General features: G+C 33.1%; 2 protein-coding genes across 2 annotated transcripts in view; both read left to right on the forward strand.

The window, feature by feature from the left end:
* The window catches only part of LOC128180166 (uncharacterized), a 68,056-nt gene extending 57,271 nt beyond the window's left edge, over positions 1-10,785 (forward strand). The window contains exon 8 of the mRNA XM_052848052.1: positions 6,681-10,785. Within this exon, the coding sequence (XP_052704012.1) occupies positions 6,681-10,759 (4,079 nt within the window). The 3' untranslated portion in view covers positions 10,760-10,785. The remainder of the gene's footprint in view (positions 1-6,680) is intronic.
* Positions 10,786-15,107: 4,322 nt separating this feature from the next.
* Positions 15,108-19,859, forward strand: LOC128182518 (uncharacterized). The gene is made up of 6 exons (XM_052851194.1): positions 15,108-15,237; positions 15,607-15,805; positions 16,214-16,347; positions 17,554-17,629; positions 17,942-18,086; positions 18,570-19,859. Exons 2-6 carry the CDS (start codon positions 15,644-15,646, stop codon positions 19,136-19,138), a joined length of 1,086 nt encoding a protein of 361 aa, XP_052707154.1. The 5' UTR covers positions 15,108-15,237; positions 15,607-15,643; the 3' UTR covers positions 19,139-19,859.
* The last annotated feature ends 35 nt before the right edge of the window (positions 19,860-19,894 follow it).

Here is a 19,894-nt window from a genome sequence, read left to right on the forward strand (position 1 = left end):
AATGGCTTAAAGGTGGCTTAAAGGTAGCTTTAAGGAAGCTTAAAGGTGGCTTAAAGACGTTTGGACATTAAGGACCTATAAGTTGTCCTTAAAGGTGGCTTAAAGGTGGCTTAAAGATAGTCTTTAAGCTGCCTTTAAGCCATCTTTACGCTTTCTTTAAGCCACCTTTAAGCAACACATATAGCTTAAAGGTGGCTTAAAGGTCGTGTTTAAGTTACCTTTAAGCACCTTTAATCTATTTTTAAGGAGAACTTACAGATGGTCTTCCATCCTGTGAAAATGGGTAGGCAAGACTTGGCCTGGTCAAAACAAAAGATTGCCAGTTATTAATCTGCCAATCTCATTAACATTTCAGGATATTTAATGGACCAGTATATTTGTATTCGCTGTAAAAATTGCTGCAAAATAATGCGTATTTGAAATTGACGATTGCCGATCTGCCCCGGATTTTTTTTTTTTGGCCACGGCCCGGGTTTGCATACCCATTTTACCAAGAATCGTATTCCATACTTCTAAAACGAGGTTCTTTGTTTAAAGCAGCCATGACATTATACGAAAAAGGGTCGATCTGACTATGATAAATTTGCTTGTTGTGCAACAGTTCGCGTATGAAGGGAAATTTTTGAAACATGCAAAATATATTGGTGCCGATTTTGAGGCTAAATATTTCAATGCGTTGACATTTTTCACACATGACGTTGTTGTTAGCTTGTTCTGATTTTCGCTTCGTTTTCATTATTTATGCTTTGTAACCTGGGAACTATCGTCTGTATTTCGAGATTTTTACGTATCAAATCAAACAGAGACTTCGGTAAATCGAACAGTTAACTGTTTACCTGCGCAAATTAAGCAAAATCTAATGTATCAAAAAAGCACTGAAATACAATTCATTCTATCGGTAATTCGGCATCATCTTTTGTGTAATGGTAGATTTATGCAATAGGTTTTGTTTAGATGCCTGGCATCTCTCGAGTTTATTCAGTTTAAATAGAGTTTGATATCGCTGACGGAAATATGTAGGTATATATATGTATATATATGATTTATTTCGAAAAAATAATTGTGTTCTTTATTTGTTATAGTGCATGTTTCTTGTGTTTAATTGTTTACAATTTCTATTTACTAACCATATTTGAGTGTTAAGCTTCGAATTATTAGCAAGATACAGAGATTTGCTCACAATTCTATGTTTGTACACAGATCTTAAAAACTATAGATTAAAGAAGAAAAAAAAATAGTCAATATTTATTAAGAAAATTTTCAAAGTCTGTTCTTCCAGAAACCAACTTTAACAACTTATTGTATTGTAAACTTAACCTTTTTTCGTCATTATTACTCCTACTGTACATTTGATCCTTGACTGTGTTTGTGTACATTTGTATAAACTGATTTTGAACCTCAAATACCAGTGAACTGGTCTTGAGTGAATAAAAGAATTGAAAATCTTAGGCCATTCTTTTTTCCATTTTAAATGCTGAATAGGAAATACCAAGTTAAAAATCTTAAGCTGAATGTAATAAACTCATGTGAACAAAATATGACTCAAACCTAGGCGAACTGTGAGCTCTGTATCTTGCTTATAATTCTACGATTGACGCTGAAATTTTGGTTGAACATTAGAAATTCTATATGAATTAGAGTATGTTAAATACTTGAACAAACAAAATAAAAGAATGATATTCTGTATATACCTACTCTCTGGGGCCTCATCTTTATACAATAAGTAATGTGGAATCTACATCAATTTTAATAGTTTTTCAGACACGAGTAAATAAAAAAGACATCTTTAAAACAGTTTCCATAGTTCTGACACATTTCTGTTGCGGGGATAAAGTAATTATCGCTATTCCTATAGAAAATATAACAGCGGGAAATTATCCTGGTTTGTACGCGAAGTAAATAACAGTCATTTATTTATAATGGAGAAGACAAATACATTTTTTGAATGTTTTTAATTTTAGGAATTGAGCACATTGAGGTACAATATTCTTCTTCACATCTATACATGTAGGATTTTTTAAATAAAAACAATAACTATTATATATTTTTTGTTAAAAATACAAAAACTAGTCAGTAGTTGATGAAAAATATGTACCTAAGTGCTCTCATATATTTTGATCGCTTTACAAATTGGGGGGGGGGGGGGGCAGAACGAAAATATAGGGAATTGGAAGTTAACAACTTAACAGTGTACCCCTACCAAATGTTTAGTTTTATATCTTGCGTAGGATTTTCTTGTTCTGGTAAAAAATAGTATTTCATGAAGGTACAATGTCAAAGATAACGTGTATGAAAAAATAAGTGTAAAATTTGAATACTTTACAACATTCATTTTTTGTTATTCTACCGAGGGACCATATGGCACAATATCTTTTGAACGTCCATTGTTGCTCAGGTGAGCGATGTGACCCCATGGGCCTTTTGTTAGAATTAAAATACAAACAATACAAGATAAGAATTATGGGGGGAAAATTAGGAATAAAGAGCAATGTGCTATGTACAATCATGTACTGTCTGTTTAATTAAGGTCATACGACACGTTCCTCAATTTTATATAACTTTTTCTAGGAATTTGTTAATGGTTTACTACTACTCTGACAATCTTTCTTGCAAAAATTTAGGCTACCTTACCAGGCATTTCTGCAAAGTACTAGAAAATGCAATTTCCTATAAAATCTTCTTAAAAATACACTTGAATTGCTGGTATAAAAATAAATTAATTATACAGCACAGAGAAATTCACTATATTGGGTCGGGCTTTGAACTTTAATTTCTTTTCCAGGAAAAAGTAACGTTACATTTGAGGATATCAAATTAAATTAAATTGAACATCCTAGCGGGTTTATCCGTTGTTGAATTAATCATTTCTACTAACATAAAGGTATACTCGAGGTTAACAAAATGTATCACGTACTCTCTCTCTCTCTCTCTCTCTCTCTCTCTCACTGAATTTTTTGGGGTTAAAAAAAATTATTTAAAATTACCGATTAACCCCACACTTGAAATAAGAAAAGAAAAAAATATAGAAACACAATTAAGTCTGATTTAACGCAGTATATTTTCATCTACCGGACATTTTCTCTACTATTTCTTGCATGTATTTTTCTGCAATGACCCGCATGAATATAAAAAAAAAGCATTTTATTGTTTAGTTGAACTGTCAGCGATTCTTAATAATTATTTCAAGTTTAAGAAATAGCCGTAGAGTATTAATTTGTGTTTTTACATATACATACCAGATCACAGCATGTAAATTTTACGTGGTAGTAGATCTCCACAAATTGGTAATCTAAAGCGCATTTATTACCTTTCAGTGTATGATATATTTATCTTAAAATATTATGTTCGTGAAGTTGATAAAATGAAGCAGTCTTGATCAACAAAGATTATGCAACATACTCACAGTAGTATACACACGCCGCTACACACTAGTATACCCACGCGCCGCCGGGATTGTAAGATGAAACAGGTGCTCGCGGAAAGATGTGAAAATCGGGAACTTAGAATACTTGTTATTCGTTACAAATGTACATACCGGGAAGTAAAATTCTCATTAATAAGTTATAAGTTTCCCTCATGCTTTTAATACGGTTCTTATACGCTTTGTACGATAGATCGATAGTATTCCAGGGGGAAACCCCAAAATGGCCGGATGATTTAAATCTACAGGGTTTTTTTTTTGTTTGGTTTTTTTTTTTGATAAATATCAAAATGATAAATTAATTTAACCATAGAAATGCTTTACAGAAATATATTTTCAACTTGGACGCGCATGATCTGAAATTTTCATTCTAACAATTAAAAAAATGCAAACAGGAAAATGTCTTGATTTTCTTTCATTTTATTGGGGTTTTTATTTAAAAGAAACCGACTTTTCATATAATGTACTCAAGTATTGAAACACCGATTGAAACGATAAAATTGATCATGAAAAAAACGTCGTTATTACTTAACGTTAGACTGTAGTATTATGTTTTTTATACGATAGGATACAGTTTTCATCCGATACGATACGTTTCTCATACGTACGATGCGTTTCTCGCATGTTACGATGCGCTTCTTATACGTTACGGTACGTTTCTCGCACGATACGATACACTTCTGATGCGATACGAAAGTCTCACGCTTCTCTTACGCTTTTTAGGTGTAGTATTGCGTTTCAGGGTCTGTATATAAACATCGCCTATACAGACCGCATGGGCCAGTCTAACGTTAAGTTAAAACGACGTTTTTTAATAATATTTACATCATCATCTACTATTTCCATGCTCACATTTACAAACACTAATTTTACAATGGTAAAAATTTGAGTTCATTAACTGCATTGTTGACAAAAGCCTTACTGTCACGCTGATTTATTAGTGAAGACAGATTTTACGTGATTTCATGGTCCTAAGCATTCGGCTATGAGGTGTTCGTACATTGTGAGGCATTCAAAGGACCTCATCTGGCCATTTAATTTGTGTATGCATCTACTCGGACTTAAGGCATTTCATTAGAGCGAGCATGTACAAAGATGACACATACTCATATATGCATGTACATATGTACAATGATCAATGTACATGCGTATTGATTATTACTATTGTGTTATATAAATGTCATACACCAATAAACATGTATCAAAATGAATTCAGTTTTAAATTCTAGTCAACAGCACTACAACAGCGAAAAACACAAAATTTACGAAAATCAAATACTGGAATATAATGACTTGTGAAGACTTTGTGAGAGGTATTTCTGAATCAACGTACTATTTAACATGGAAAATCGGCAATGTTTGTTAATGTGAGCATGAAAAATCTTAATTAGTACCTAATATTTGCACTTTTTACAAAAAAATTGAAAATTTGTATAAATTGACGTCCCCGCAGTCATTTGAAATTAAGTCGTAAATTAGTCTAAACCACGTGTTTATTGTAAAAACGTAAACATGTAGTAAAACACATGTGTTGCTTTTTATTCACGGATTGGACAGTTGTTCGCGGTAGGCATCGCTCTGCGCAATAACAACAATATCCATATTTAAGGTAGTTTCCCGACCTGTTAACCCTCTTCTAGGAAGGCTGAATAACTTTTATACCGGGTTGTGCGTACATTCTGTGTACACTCTTTAATACACTACAATCACAGGGGCCAAGCCCGTTTAAACATTAATTTCAATGTAACCATAAATAAAGAAATGGGTCGAACTCTGACCCAGATAAAAAAAAACTACCAGCTCGCTTCAAAAGCCTGATAAATCAATTAATTTTAAAAACACTCGCAATATGTATGTATTTTTCATAAAAGTAAAGTCTGAGATACACTCATGCCGAATTTCCAGTTGACGGGTCTTAAAAAAGCGGAGATATACGTCATTATTCTCTCGAACTCGCCAGTTTATTTTTACTCGAACAATTAGCGGTCCAGGGCTCACGATGGGATTTTGCCTATGACAAGATCAGTATTGAAACAAGTCGAGAAACATTTTCACTAATCTTTTAAAATCTTACATCAAATGCAAGCTACTTACATACAAAAACTCCGATAAAATTCCTTAAATACTCTCCATACTAAACTTTTATTCTGCAACCACATTGACTTCTGACAGGGCCAGCCATTTTGACGTCTTCGAGAAAGACTGATTCTGATTGGACCATCAGGAATATTAACCAATGAACTGAGTTTAACATTAGCTATCACAATGGCCGGTCTGGTCAGAAGTTGATGTGGCGACTCTTTAATACACTACAATCACAAGGGCCAAGCCCGTTTTAACATTAATTTCAATGTAACCATAAATAAAGAAAGGGGTCAAACTCTGACCCAGATAAAAAAAACCTACCAGCTCGCTTCAAAAGCCTGATAAATCAATTAAACTCCGATAAAATTCTTTAAATACTCTCCAAACTTTTATTCTGCAGCCACATCAACTTCTGACCAGACCGGCCATTGTAATAGCTATTGTTAAGCTCACATTTTGGTAGGGCTAATATGGCCATGTAGCAAAAATATTTTATATTGATTTTCTTCCCTACGTTCACATTCTATGGAGATTGGACCATATGTATTGTGATTATGCACATAATGTCTTGTTCTTAAATTTTGTAAATCCATTGCCATCTGGATAAGGGGTATGGCGACTTTTGCGAATTGAAAAAGAGGACGAACAGTTTCTAAACGATTTATGTACTGTTTGGATAATTATACTAATCTCAGGAGTTATCCTTATGAGCTTAAATCGTTGAACTGCATGAGCTTATAATATATCTCTTTAATCGACGATCACTCGATTATCAAGTTTGCTTTGAATACCGTGTTATCTTTTTTATGTGTCTCATTGAGCTAAAAAAGGTTATATAATTATTTATTGAATATAAAAGTATTAAGTATCTCGACCAAACCATGTTCAGGATTTTTCAAAGTGTGCTAATATTAAAAATGTCAACACCCTTTGAAATAGATTTTTTTTTTCAAAGAGCGTTAACTTGGTTGAAAATTAACGCCCTTTGAATTTTCTTTTTCAAAGTGCATTATTTTTTCACAATGAGAAGCCATAAAATTTCAAAACTTAGAATTAATATTCATTAAAATATTTTAAGTATAATTTATCTTTTTGTTAAAGACTGAACGCAAACTTCGTATCCTTTTTAAGATTATATGTACATGGGCCGACTGTTTTACAATTTTTATTGTAGAATCAACCATAGAAAAAGCCATATTCAGTCAATGGAAACAAGACGACTTTTTTTTTATTTCAACCAAGGCATGTAAAGATGTGGAAAAAAATATAAAAAACAGAAACCTGGTTATTGTGACAGGTCACTCGGGATCCGGAAAGTCCGCCATCATCCACCATATTGCACTCAAGTACAGAGTACAGGGCTGGGTCGTAAAACGACTAAAAAAAGTAGAAGATATTGTGGATATATATTCTTCAAGTCGATTTCAGAAATATAAAACCATTTGTGTTTTTAATGATCCGTTCGGAAAAGAATCTTTTGATGAATTATTAAATAAACCATGGCAAACATATGAAGAAGAATTAAAGTTGTACTTAAAAACAGCAAAACTTATTATGTCGTGTAGAAATCACATAATTTCCGAAACGAGATTGACACGTTTTAACGTTTATCAATCACATATCGTAGACATCGATGATAACAAAAATAAATTAACTGTTGAAGAAAAACGGCAGATTTTGAGAACATATAAAATCGATAAGAACTTATCAGATGAAGATTGTGATAAAATCGTTGAAGTTGAAACTTATTTCCCGTTATTGTGTAAATTATATTCTAACAAAGAAGATAACGGAAAAAAAAATATCAAATTTTTTACAGAACCCGTAACAGTGCTGACGGAGGAAATACTAGGGTTCAGAGCAAAAGACAGGACTAAATATTGTGCTTTGGCTCTTCTTGTTCTTTTTAACAATGACATTTGTGTCAGTGATCTTTTAAAAGATAGCGACACGGAAAATAAATTTAATCACACATTAAAACTTTGTGGACTACCAGAAAACACACCACCCTTAGCTATCAGGGACTCTCTTAATTCTCTAAAGGGCTGTTTTGTAAAATCTATTGGAGATAAGTATCAGTTTAATCACGATTTTGTGATGGAAGTTACAACCCAAGTGTTTGGAACAGATTATCCTGCAGAAATAATAAGATACGCTGAAACCGGCTTCCTCAGAAGAAGGGTACGATTAGGAGATTGTGAAAAACACAACGATTCGTTCAGTATTTATCTGAGTGAACGGTATATAGAAGAACTCGGAGAAAGACTTCTTAATGAACTGTTTGAAGAACACTTTTTAGATGTTGTGCTCAGTCCTTGTCTAAGGAATGAAAAAGTTATTGAATTACTGAAAAAAAAGATAGCAGCTAACCCCGAAAATATACGCATGTTTCTGAAAAGAAAGAAAGTTACAATTGATAAACAAGAGGTTGATGATACATCAAAAAATTTACTCTTGACCAAACTCTCATTTTTGGATTTAGAAAAGGAAGTATCTCCACTGATTGCTCTGATTGTATTCTGTCATACACATTTATCACAATATTGCTTAAATATTCTACAGCAAATGAACAGCAGTTCTAAAAGAAATTTTTTTGCATGGGTTGTAACAAAATTGTTTCGTAAACCCCCAAAACTTGATGATGTGACCTGCTATTTTTCTGCAATGTGTTGCAATGGCTCAACAGAGTTGATCAACAGTGTTTTTAAAGACCCAACAAAAAAATTATTTGCCAGACCTTGGAAAGTTTTATTTCCTATTCACATTGTAGCTTTGTTTCATAATTATCACCTACTTTTTGATATGATAAAAAATGATGAAGATGTCAATCTGAAGACGATAGGAAAAGGCGGTTGGACCCCTTTAATTTTAGCAGCTGGTAACGATACCCAGGATTATGGACACTGTAAGCATGAAGAATCAGGTGAAGAACGAAGAGATAAAACTGTACGACTGTTACTGATTAAAGGAGCAGAAATTAATTTATGCAATGAAAACGGAGCCAGTCCTCTGTTAATAGCTTGTCAAAACGGACATGATAGCACTGTACAACTTTTACTGAGTAAAGGAGCAGCCATTAATTTATGTTTAAAGGACGGAGCCAGTCCTCTTTTTATAGCTTGTCAAAACGGACATGATAGAATTGTACAACTGTTACTGAGTAAAGGAGCAGACATTAATTTATGTATGGAGGACGGAGCCAGTCCTCTTTTCATAGCTTGTCAAAACGGACATGATAGCATGGTACAACTTTTACTGAGTAACAGAGCAGACATTAATTTATGTATGGAGAACGGAGCCAGTCCTCTTTTTATAGCTTGTCAAAACGGACATGATAGCACTGTACAACTTTTACTGAGTAACAGAGCGGACATTAATTTATGTAAGAAAAACGGAGCCAGTCCTCTCTTTATAGCTTGTCAAAACGGACATGATAGCATTGAACAACTTTTACTGAGTAACAATGCAGACATTAATCTATGTATGGAGGACGGAGCCTGTCCTCTTTTTATAACTTGTCAAAACGGACATGATAGCATGGTACAACTTTTACTGAGTAAAGGAGCAGACGTTAATTTATGCAATGAAATCGGAGCCAGTCCTCTTTTTATAGCTTGTCAAAACGGACACGATAGCACTGTACAACTTTTACTGAGTAACAGAGTAGACATTAATTTATGTATGGAGGACGGAGCCAGTCCTCTTTTTACAGCTTGTCAAAACGGACATGATAGCACTGTACAGCTTTTACTGAGTAAAGGAGCAGACATTAATTTATGTATGGAGAACAAAGCCAGTCCTCTTTATATAGCTTGTCAAAACGGACAGGATAGCACTGTGCAACTTTTACTGAGTAAAGAAGCAAACATTAATTTATGTATGGCAGACGGAACCAGTCCTCTTTTTATAGCTTGTCAAAACGGACAAGATAACACTGTACAACTTTTACTGAGTAGAGGAGCAGACATTAATTTATGTAGGAAGGACGGAACCAGTCCTCTTTTTATAGCTTGTCAAAACGGACATGATAGCACCGTACAACTTTTACTGAGTAACAGAGCAAACATTAATTTATGTAAGAAAAATGGTTCCAGTTCTCTTTTTATAGCTTGTCAAAACGGACATAATAGCACTGTACAACTTTTACTGAGTAACAGAGCAGACATTAATTTATGTAAGAAAAATGGTGCCAGTTCTCTTTATATAGCTTGTCAAAACGGACATGATAGCACTGTACAACTTTTACTGAATGAAGGAGCAGACATTAATTTATGTATGGAGGACGGAGCCAGTCCTCTTTTAATAGCTTGTCAAAACGGACATGATAGCACTGTACAACTTCTACTGAGTGGAGGAGCAGACATTAACTCGTGTATGGAGGACGGAGCCAGTTCCCTTTTTAAATCTTGTCAAAACGGACATGATAGCACTGTACAGCTTTTACTGAGTAAAGGAGCAGACATTAATTTATGTACGGAAGACGGAGCCAGTCCTCTTTTTATAGCTTGTCTAAACGGACATGATACCACTGTACAACTTTTACTGAGTAGAGGAGCAGACATTAATTTATGTATGGAGGCCGGAGCCAGTCCTCTTTTTATAGCTTGTCAAAACGGACATGATAGCACTGTACAACTTTTACTGAGTAACAGAGCAGACATTAATTTATGTATGGAGGACGGAGCCAGTCCTCTTTTCATAGCTTGTCAAAACGGACATAATAGCACTGTACAACTTTTACTGAGTAACAGAGCAGACATTAATTTATGTATGGAGGACGGAACCAGTCCTCTTTTTGTAGCTTGTCAAAACGGACATAATTGCACTGTACAACTTTTACTGAGTAAAGGAGCAGACATTAATTTATGTAGGGAGGACGGAGTTAGTCCTCTCCGTATAGCTTGCGAATGCGGTCATGATGCCACTGTACAACTATTACTGGATCATGGGGCAGATATTAATTTATGTAATAAAGACGGAGTCAGTCCACTTTACATTGCGTTTGCTTGGAGACAATACAAAACTGTCAATACCTTATTAAAAAGGAATGCAGACACTAGACTTTCAAGTGGCCTCAATCCTACTTATTTGGATTTGGTTGATAAAAATGATAGCACCATGGTTTTTTTGCAACGAAAAGACAACATTTATAATAACATATATGACCCGGATTCATATTTTTCCCTTTTTGTATTCTCTCACGTTGAACAAATGTCGAGAGCATTATTTTTTATTCATTTTTATAATTCATAATCTACTAAATATCTGTTATGATATTGAAGCCACATAACACGTTCAGGAGACGATCACTGACACGTTTTGAAATATTTGATCTTACACCTGAGTGTGTAGGAAATTTTATTTTTCTGTAATACGCACGTTTATTTTTTGGTGCAAACTAAAGGGGTTTGATCTTAGATATTTCATATGGCGTCCAAGGCTACATGGACTCAAAATGTATTTGCTTATATCAATGATGATATATATATATATATATATATATATATATATATATATATATATATATATATATATATATATATATATATATATAATTTAAATCCATTTATTTACAATTGACATGATGTATTTACCCCTGTTATTATTGGAACTAAATCTTTTTTGAAAGAAGCACAAGTGTTGATCGAACTATTTTTGTTTTCAAGAAATTACATTGTTGACTATCACTCAAATTGATGAGAATTATTACCGTCAATGATATTTCACTATCTCTTCCTCTTGTTGTTTTTTCTCGTTTTGATTCTAGTAAATTGGAATAGAATAATTACATTCACAACAAGCATTGTTTATGTACAATATGGATTTTTTATGCTCTCTCTGAAATTTAATCCTTCACAGAGGATTATTAAAAAAAAAATTTCATATAATCATTGTTGTTGCACCATGTTTATTATTTTATATGTCTATTGCATTTTTGTATTGTGCAATCATGGAATGGACATTCAAACAATGTAAAGCCTCATTTTCTACTTTATTTCTTTTTAACTTTAATACATGTACATTAAAGCTAACTTTTACTTTATTTTTATGCAAACAACTTATTAAATGTCTATACAATACCACAGTATTTAGAATTAAAAATCATTTAATTGGTTATCAAAGATAACTAATAGCATTCCATTATTTATTTTTTTATTGTTATCATTGTATTTTGATGTATAAGATGTTGACTTTATGCGTTTATAATGATTTTTTAAACAATAATTTTTTTTTAAATTGATGTCATTGACTTTTATTCCTCAGATATCGAATTGACTTCAATTTACGTTTATGAAAATAAATCTTTAGGCACTACTGTAATCATTCTCACAAGAATCTCTAATTCAAAAATGAAACCATGGATCACATGTAATATTGAATATCTCAGGATAAAAGGCGCATATGGATTAGTTCAGTCCGACACATACCTTTAGAAATAAAAAAAAAATGGAAAAAAGAAGTGCATTAGATTCAAATGCCTACAAGACGTTTACGGGCTAAATTAGTAATCTGAGCAAAAATACCAAATTTGACCAACTAAGAGCTAACTTTACCATATGATATAATTGGCTAAATTCAAAGCCGCCAAACTTTTGAAGAGTAATTATTTTGATTTGTTTCTTTGTTAATTTCTTTGTAAAACTAGACGTCTCCACGTCCCTATCAAAACAAAAGTGATTCCACTCTTACACCTGGGGTTAAAGTAAAAATAAACTTTTGTCATGCTGCCTCTTCATTCATTTCATTTTCTTAAATTAATTCTATATACAATCCAACCTTGTTATATCAGACTTGTTATTACAGACTCAATGGGACCGAGAAAATATTCTGAGATATCCAAGCCAGCTCTATAATTAGAACTGTAGAAACTTTTTACTATTCCAGATGCTTTTACCTTTACTATCATATATATGAATGAAATCCATCTCCATATTTGTAACTATAGTTCTGCACTTCATATACACACTTAAATCAACAATGCAGACTTGATTGAGCCCAAATGTAATTGCCTAGATATAAGACATTATCCAAAATCAATCCAATATTAATTCGATTTGGCCATCAAAGGGCAGTATATCAAAAGGTCTGGTATAGTAAATCTTTCTTTGTGTTTAAGTGATTGAGCTATTTTAAGAACATGTTCTTCATGCATTTTCAGATGGACAAATATGAACAGCAGAATAAAAAAGATATAATAATAATAATCAAATTTAAAGTGTTTTAAAACATATTCCGTCAGAAATACGTCCCGTTCACCTTTCATTCACACATTAGCCCGAAAATAGGATTGCTTATTCTATGATCTATATGCAGATATAAAGAGAAACATAGAAATTTTTATATCTTTTTATATCACATATTTGCAGAGAAAAAATGTAATTCTTATTTTAATAGTTATTCTGTTGAACAACCGTTGACTAATAATCTCTATCTGTTTTACAACAATATGTTGACATGCCTAACTCAGCTTTAAGTAAATGTATAATACATGACAACCAACAAATAATGACAACTAAATAACCTCAAAAGTAATAGACACTTATTTTGGTCTTTTAAAATCTGATTCCAAGAGGGTTTGGAAACAGTGCTTAGTTACATGCTTCAGCATAAAGCTCAGTTCCAACCTTCCCAAGAACACCACCTCTTTCAAGCATTAAGATGAATAATCTTTGATTGATTTCCCTTTCACCTTAAAAAAAATAACAAAATAAATCTCTTTAATTTAGCTGTATAACTGTTAATTCTTATGCATTTGATATTAATAGTGAATTTAATTTCATGATGAATATGATTTAAAATTCATATCTCAATAGTTTCGTACCTTTGTAAGTACTTCTCTTTTTTGAGAAAAAACCCCCAGAAACTTTATTTATAAGTTTAGTTTTAAGAGTATGTGGCCACTTTTAGACTCTGTTCTTGATTATAAGAAAATGTAGCAGCTTAATTTTTATCAAGGATTTTACGAGAAAATGCTGAAATCTGCATTTTCAAATGAAAGAAATGATAATTGAGAATTCCCGTTTTTTTGTTAATCTTGTGGTATTTTCTAAAATCACAATTACCACTTTTGAATATTAAAATAATTATATATAAATCATCTTTGACATAACCACCTCTTTCCTACTTACAAATAAAAAGATCCAATGCAAATCTCTATCCACTTTGTTTGCCTTTTCAAAGTCAGATGCCATATCCTTCAAAATTCGGTCTTCTATCCGCATTTTCAAGAAAACCTACCAGTATTGTGGACATGATCATTATCGCAAGAAAATAACAAACTCTCCTAGGTAAGAGTACCAAACTTTCTAACAGTTCTGTCAAAATTTAGAGTCTTTGGATATATTTTTGAAAACTTTGTTTTAACATCCTGGATGAATTTCTTGAGGGAGTCAGAGGTTTTTCATCGTAAAAAATATTCATGTTCTGTAAATCGACAAACTCTATTTACTAGCTGTCAAAATTCCTTCTTTTCCTTTGGTTAATGCAATATCTATATACTTCTGCCGATATCATTATTTTCTTCCTCTGTAGTGCTTGTGGTTAAAATTGACCTTCTAACTTCATCCTTAAAACATTAATTAATAACATACAGGAAGATATAAGCAAAACGTTGTTTATATTTTTTTCCAATACAAAAGTATTAAGGTGCTAAGTTCTTCATTTAAAACATTCCAACATAAAACATGACAATTGGATAGAGTTAAAACATATGCAGGTAAACAACACACACGCAATCATCACATATCAAATATACATGTAATTGGGGAAAAACTGGCTCGGTTTTCAGAAATCCATATTTAAAGAGTATTTTGAAATTATTCGGCAATCATTTTCCTTTAACTTCGTGATTTTAACTCATGAACTGGCGTTTAGAGTCCCTTTCTTCGAGAGATCAAATGTAAAAAAATTTCTTGGTTATATAGAGAAAAAAAATTGGACTATGATTTCTCTTTGAGAGATCAAGAACTTTGATCTCTCGAAGTTCGAGCCATCGAGTGTCACCTGTTCATGTATAGCAATAGAAAGATGCTTGTTAGAATTATCAACAGATTAATTGCTGAATTATCAAAAGTGTATCGGATTAAAGTCAAACATTTCTTTTAAGCTATTGTAATAATTATATATATCTAATATTAAATACGAATAATACCAGACTGATAAAAAAAACTACCCTCCGTACACAACTGACCAATTTACATAATTGTCTTAGGACATATGGATAAGTAAGATATTGATCTAAAACCAAATTTTGTTGCATTCTTTTATTAATTATATAAACGGATATTCAAAACCTCGTGGGAATTCAAAAGCGCGAAACGAAATACAAAACGAATTAAATAGTTACATTTGATATTTAAATATATTTTTTAAACGACACTTTACCAAAATAATTAATACGAATTTTATTGTTGATCTCCTGATGGTCCTAAAAATGTTCATGTGTCAAAATAATTTAAAGTACATTCAATTTTTAAACTGATCATTCATCTTAAAAACTCAAAAAAAAATTAAATTTTAAAATAAAATCTTCATTCAGACTATTTTATTTCCACTTGGGTTCATTTGCTTCAATATGGGTTTCCATTTGGGGCCATTTGGGTAAATCAACGCAACAATTTCCCGCTGTTTGACGTCACGCCATAGACAAGTCATACCGTGGAAAAGAGAGAGAAAATTCGGATGTGTCAATACGTGAACATAAACAACTTACAGTTGGCACAGAATCATTGGTAGGTATATTACTTTGTGTTACGGGCTTTTTAAGGAACATTTTGTTAATAGACACAGAGAGATCACCTCGTCTGAAACCAACGTAAAGTCCGAATCACTGATTTTAATCTTAACACAAAAGCCTGCTTAACTAGGAAATATAGGTCCTAAAACAATACACTATATTCTACATGTAAGTCTGGCCAGGCCAAGACTTGAGAATTTGCATGTATGATCACAGGCATCTGAATTTTTACCAGACTGATTGATAAAAATTCAAGAGCCTGTGGTATGATGCACCGGAATGAAATCTGAGAGAATATAATTCAGTATTTTTACAACAAGCCTTTTTCTATTTTACAAGAAATTTTAATTTTGGTTTTATCTAGATGTTGTATCCACCGATGACAGAGTAAATGTGTAAGCATGCCGTCTAATGATGATTTCTCGCTGAGTGTGTTGGTCGGTAACACAGTCCTGCCCGAGTACTCTCACGGCGGAGTGTGTTACGTGGAGTGTGATCTGTTCTCTCCTGTAAGCTTCAATCAACGGACAGAGGAAAGAGTGGGACAAGAACTTGAGGTTCAGGTTGGTCATTCACTGACATTCAGGATCATAAAGAAGGGGGGGGGGGGTGGATTATTACAAGAGCAGGTTAGGACCAATCATCCAAATGAGATAAAATATTCCAAATGGGATATGAATTTCAAATGCAAAAAAAAGGAAAATTTTATTTTGCAAAAAATATAGTACATATACCAGTAAATCCTGCATTAGAATATATAAAATGTGACAACTTTTGGTAAACAACTTTTTTTTCATTTCATACAAACATGACAAACTATTATTCATTTCCTTGCACTGCATTACTTACATTTGATAGCTACCTGTAAAGTAGTTTTTCGTTAATTGGTAATACAGTCCTGTCAGAGTCCATAATTCAATTTGAGGAAATTATCCCAGACACTATAAAAAAATTTTATCATTTCACAACAGAAACAACCCGTGACACCATTCTCGATCTGCCTTGTGGCAAAACCCAGCCCCAACATCCACCAACGGTATTATTACAGGGTGTTTATTGATGGCCAGAAAGTCACAGCTCGGAGTATCCAGCAGGGCCAATATAAGTGAGTAGTTTCTGAGATTGTGAAGTAATGGATATATGCTGAAATATATATACACTGTTTATGAAAAAATATGAATGAAAAAAAATAAGAGAGTTTCGAGGCCCTTTAGAATACTAAACAGGCATACAAATATACCTGTCTGATATCTTTTAATACAGAACTTTTTGAGGCATGTAATCATACTTAAAACACTGCTGCAGCCATTGAATTTCATTGTTGATTTACCTGAGACAGTCTGATTTTGAAGGACATCAGTACTGTAACCACTGGTATAGCGGTCTGATATTAAGAAGCTCAATAATATCGGACTGTCGCAGGTACAATTTCAGACTGCTGGAACAAAGGAATGACATCACAGCATTGCTCAACATTATATACGATACATATTATTAATACATGTACACATTGTACTAGCATGTATATGGAATTGATAGCAATCCATCACCAGAGTGTTTAGTTATGATGAGACTGTGCCAATCTAAGCTGTCTGAGTGTGTAGATTTAATAAATGACCACAAAAATGCACAGTATTGTTGTAGAGTTAGTACGTAAAAGTGTGTTTATTGAATACTCCGCCCCATCAACCAATCAGTTACTCATTGATTCCATTGAGTAAAGATGGCAGATATTGTTTAAATTTGGCTCAGCTGTTAATGATATTGAACTTAATAGGTAGTTCAAAAAGTCACATGAAAAGTAATTGATAATACATTTACCTGACTATTGTATATGTTGTCTTGAACAAACAAGAATTTGATAAGTTAAAGATGGTTGAAATTTTATCTGTATGATCGGTTGCCTTTTCTAAGACAAGTGACCCTGGAGAAGACAGGTTTTGTCTGTATGGAGATTGGTCAATCACTTGTTATTGCCTACATCCTCGTACTATTTGTGTCATTTAACCAGGACTATCTTGCACCTGGTTTTGGGGTGACACATTTATAAAACTGTATACACAATTTTTTACATGTTTCTCCTTTTCAAGGTTGTTGTTAACTTTTTAAATTTTGTTTTGTTAGCAAAAGTAAATTCGGTTTCACTAAAAACCCTAGAATCTCGATTGTTTACTCATTGACAAGCTAACATGTTGTTAGAATGTCAAGAAATAACTGTATAAATTTGATGTACAATGTACATATATATCCTTGATTATTTTTACAAAAATTTAAATTAATTTTGGTGTAAGTACTATCATTTATATTTCAGGTATATCAAGGGATTTCGTGATAATAACACTGTAAAAGAATTCCTCTTCTCCATGCCCAGCCTCAAACAATCACAGGTATGTTTCTGGGTTTCTTTACAGAGGAAATTTGCATCCCTGCATGCCTGAAATTTGAATTCAAGTGAACGACTTTGATGAAATAAAGGAAGAATTTCTAAATATCAAAAAGGTTCTCAGCTTCAGTGAAGGAAGAATTTACAATTTTCTTTTGAATTCATATAATTTACAAACTGAACTTTCAAATGTATATTGACCGATTACCGGACGAGTATATACCGGTAGAATGTTGACAGTTTATATTATATATTGATAGATTACACTATATATTGACTGATTATGCTGTGTATTGATTATATTGTGTATTGACAGATTCAGTCTCCATCCTCGGATCGTGTCGGATGGATCGACGTGGAGTGTTGGAACGCCACTTTGAAGACATCAAAGAAAACAGTCAGAAACAAACAACACAACTTCACCCCAGGATCCAAAAAAGACAGTTTACGAGTAACCCAAGGTCAGGACGGGTCAATTTGTTGTGCAGTCTGATATACCACTAGTTCTCTTTTTCCCAGTAACATTATACATAGCTTAAGATAACCACATAACTCTTTGAACTTCTTTTGTTTCTATGAATTTGAACTCCATCAATGAGTGTGAAAGTGAACTCTGTAGTTTTTGGAGGTTTAAAATGTTAAGAAAATGCGCTGTTGCTTGTAGATGTATGCTTTTAAAGCATTCCTGCTATTGTTGAAATTTCATAATATAAAGGGGCAAATTGGAATTTGGCATGAATTATTCAATTGCAAAAGTTCAATAAGTTTTCCCATGATCAGTGGCGTAAGACTGGCCATGGATTTCCAACAATATCCAATAACCTTAATGAAATTGTGTGTATGCTACTACCGGTATTTGTAAAGCAAAGTCAACCAAAATAGAATCTCTTTTATTTTACAAATGCATGCACTTTACCATAAACCTTATCGTATTTTGATTTTAGGCAAGTACATGATGACCACTACTAAAGTAGGGCGTGTCCTTCAGCTAAAGAATATTAATCGAACCACTGACTTCTGGGATCTCATCTCGCTGCGTAGTAAACTCTCTGTGAAATATGTCACTGCTCAGGGTCTGACTGATATGGGTATGACTGTGGTCCCTATCCCTTACCCCGTCACCCTGGGGCGCAGCCAGTCCCAAGGGGTTGGTCAGTCTCAGGGAGTAGGTCAGCAAGAAATGGAACAAAAACCAAACGTAGATCTGTCAAACGGTTTGGCAGGAACAGTCTACGACAACCAGACACAAGACAAAACCGAGATTAAGGAGAGCATCGTTGTTGATTCCAGTTGTGATGTTGTTATAGACGGAAGTGTTGATTTAACTGCTCTGGAACCAGAGATCAAAATGGAGTCGGAGGATGGATCTGGAGCAAACAGTCAGAATGTGTCGTCAGAGAGAAAGAATAGGGGGAAAAGAGTGCCACGTTTGGGAACCGACCTTGTGATTAACCTCTGTGACCTTGAGGAAGAAACGGGGAGGGCTGACAATGATGTCATAGTGTTAGATTGACAAAAAATGAAGAGATCAAAGCAGTTGTTGAGAGAATTAAGAACAGGTTAAAATTTTAGGTGCTTCTTGTAAATTGAAGAAAAGGTTAAGGATTCTCCTAAGGTCGTCATGGAAATATTGATGTATAGATTGATTTCATGTACATGCAGTGGTTGCATGTTTTTCATCTTGTTTTTTTCTCATTATTGATCATTAAACATTCATTAACTTTTTTATATATATGCATGATGTTGACACCATAAACCAGGTAGTAATTAACTGTAATAAAATTGGTTTCATTTGGTCTATGTTTATAATATAATATTATTATAAAGATTAATTGTTCATTTAAATTGAAGTTGCATGTATGATAGATAATTTATGCGAGGCAAATTCACATTCATAAATTTAAAGCAGTGGTATACATGTACGTATGTAATCTCTCTCTCTCTCTCTCTCTCTCTCTCTCTCTCTCTCTCTCTCTCTCTCTCTCTCTCTCCACGCGATTCTTATGATTATATATTTTTTGGTTTATACTTAAAAATTAACAAAAGAACATGAAATGATGTTTGTATATTTCAGTAATACTTTCCATATTTTAGACATGTAAAAGGACTATATGCATTTTCTGTGTATAAAGACAAAACAAAGTATGTTTGTTTCATGATTTATTTTTTCACTTTATTTATTATAAAAGCAAAGCATGTGTGATAAATACATGTGTGAAATGAAATACATGTAATCAGTTTGTAAATTTTTATTGAAGAAATAAGGAAT

The sequence above is a fragment of the Crassostrea angulata genome, chromosome 4 (assembly GCF_025612915.1).
Source record: "Crassostrea angulata isolate pt1a10 chromosome 4, ASM2561291v2, whole genome shotgun sequence".
Classification (NCBI taxonomy): domain Eukaryota; kingdom Metazoa; phylum Mollusca; class Bivalvia; order Ostreida; family Ostreidae; genus Magallana; species Magallana angulata.

Coding starts and splice junctions, on each gene's coding strand:
- LOC128182518 (XM_052851194.1), top strand. CDS start 15,644: ATGCCGTCTAATGATGATTTCTCGCTGAGTGTGTTGGTCGGTAACACA. Junction 17,630..17,941: donor CCAGCCTCAAACAATCACAG/GTATGTTTCTGG, acceptor GTGTATTGACAG/ATTCAGTCTCCATCCTCGGA. Junction 18,087..18,569: donor CAGTTTACGAGTAACCCAAG/GTCAGGACGGGT, acceptor TTTTGATTTTAG/GCAAGTACATGATGACCACT.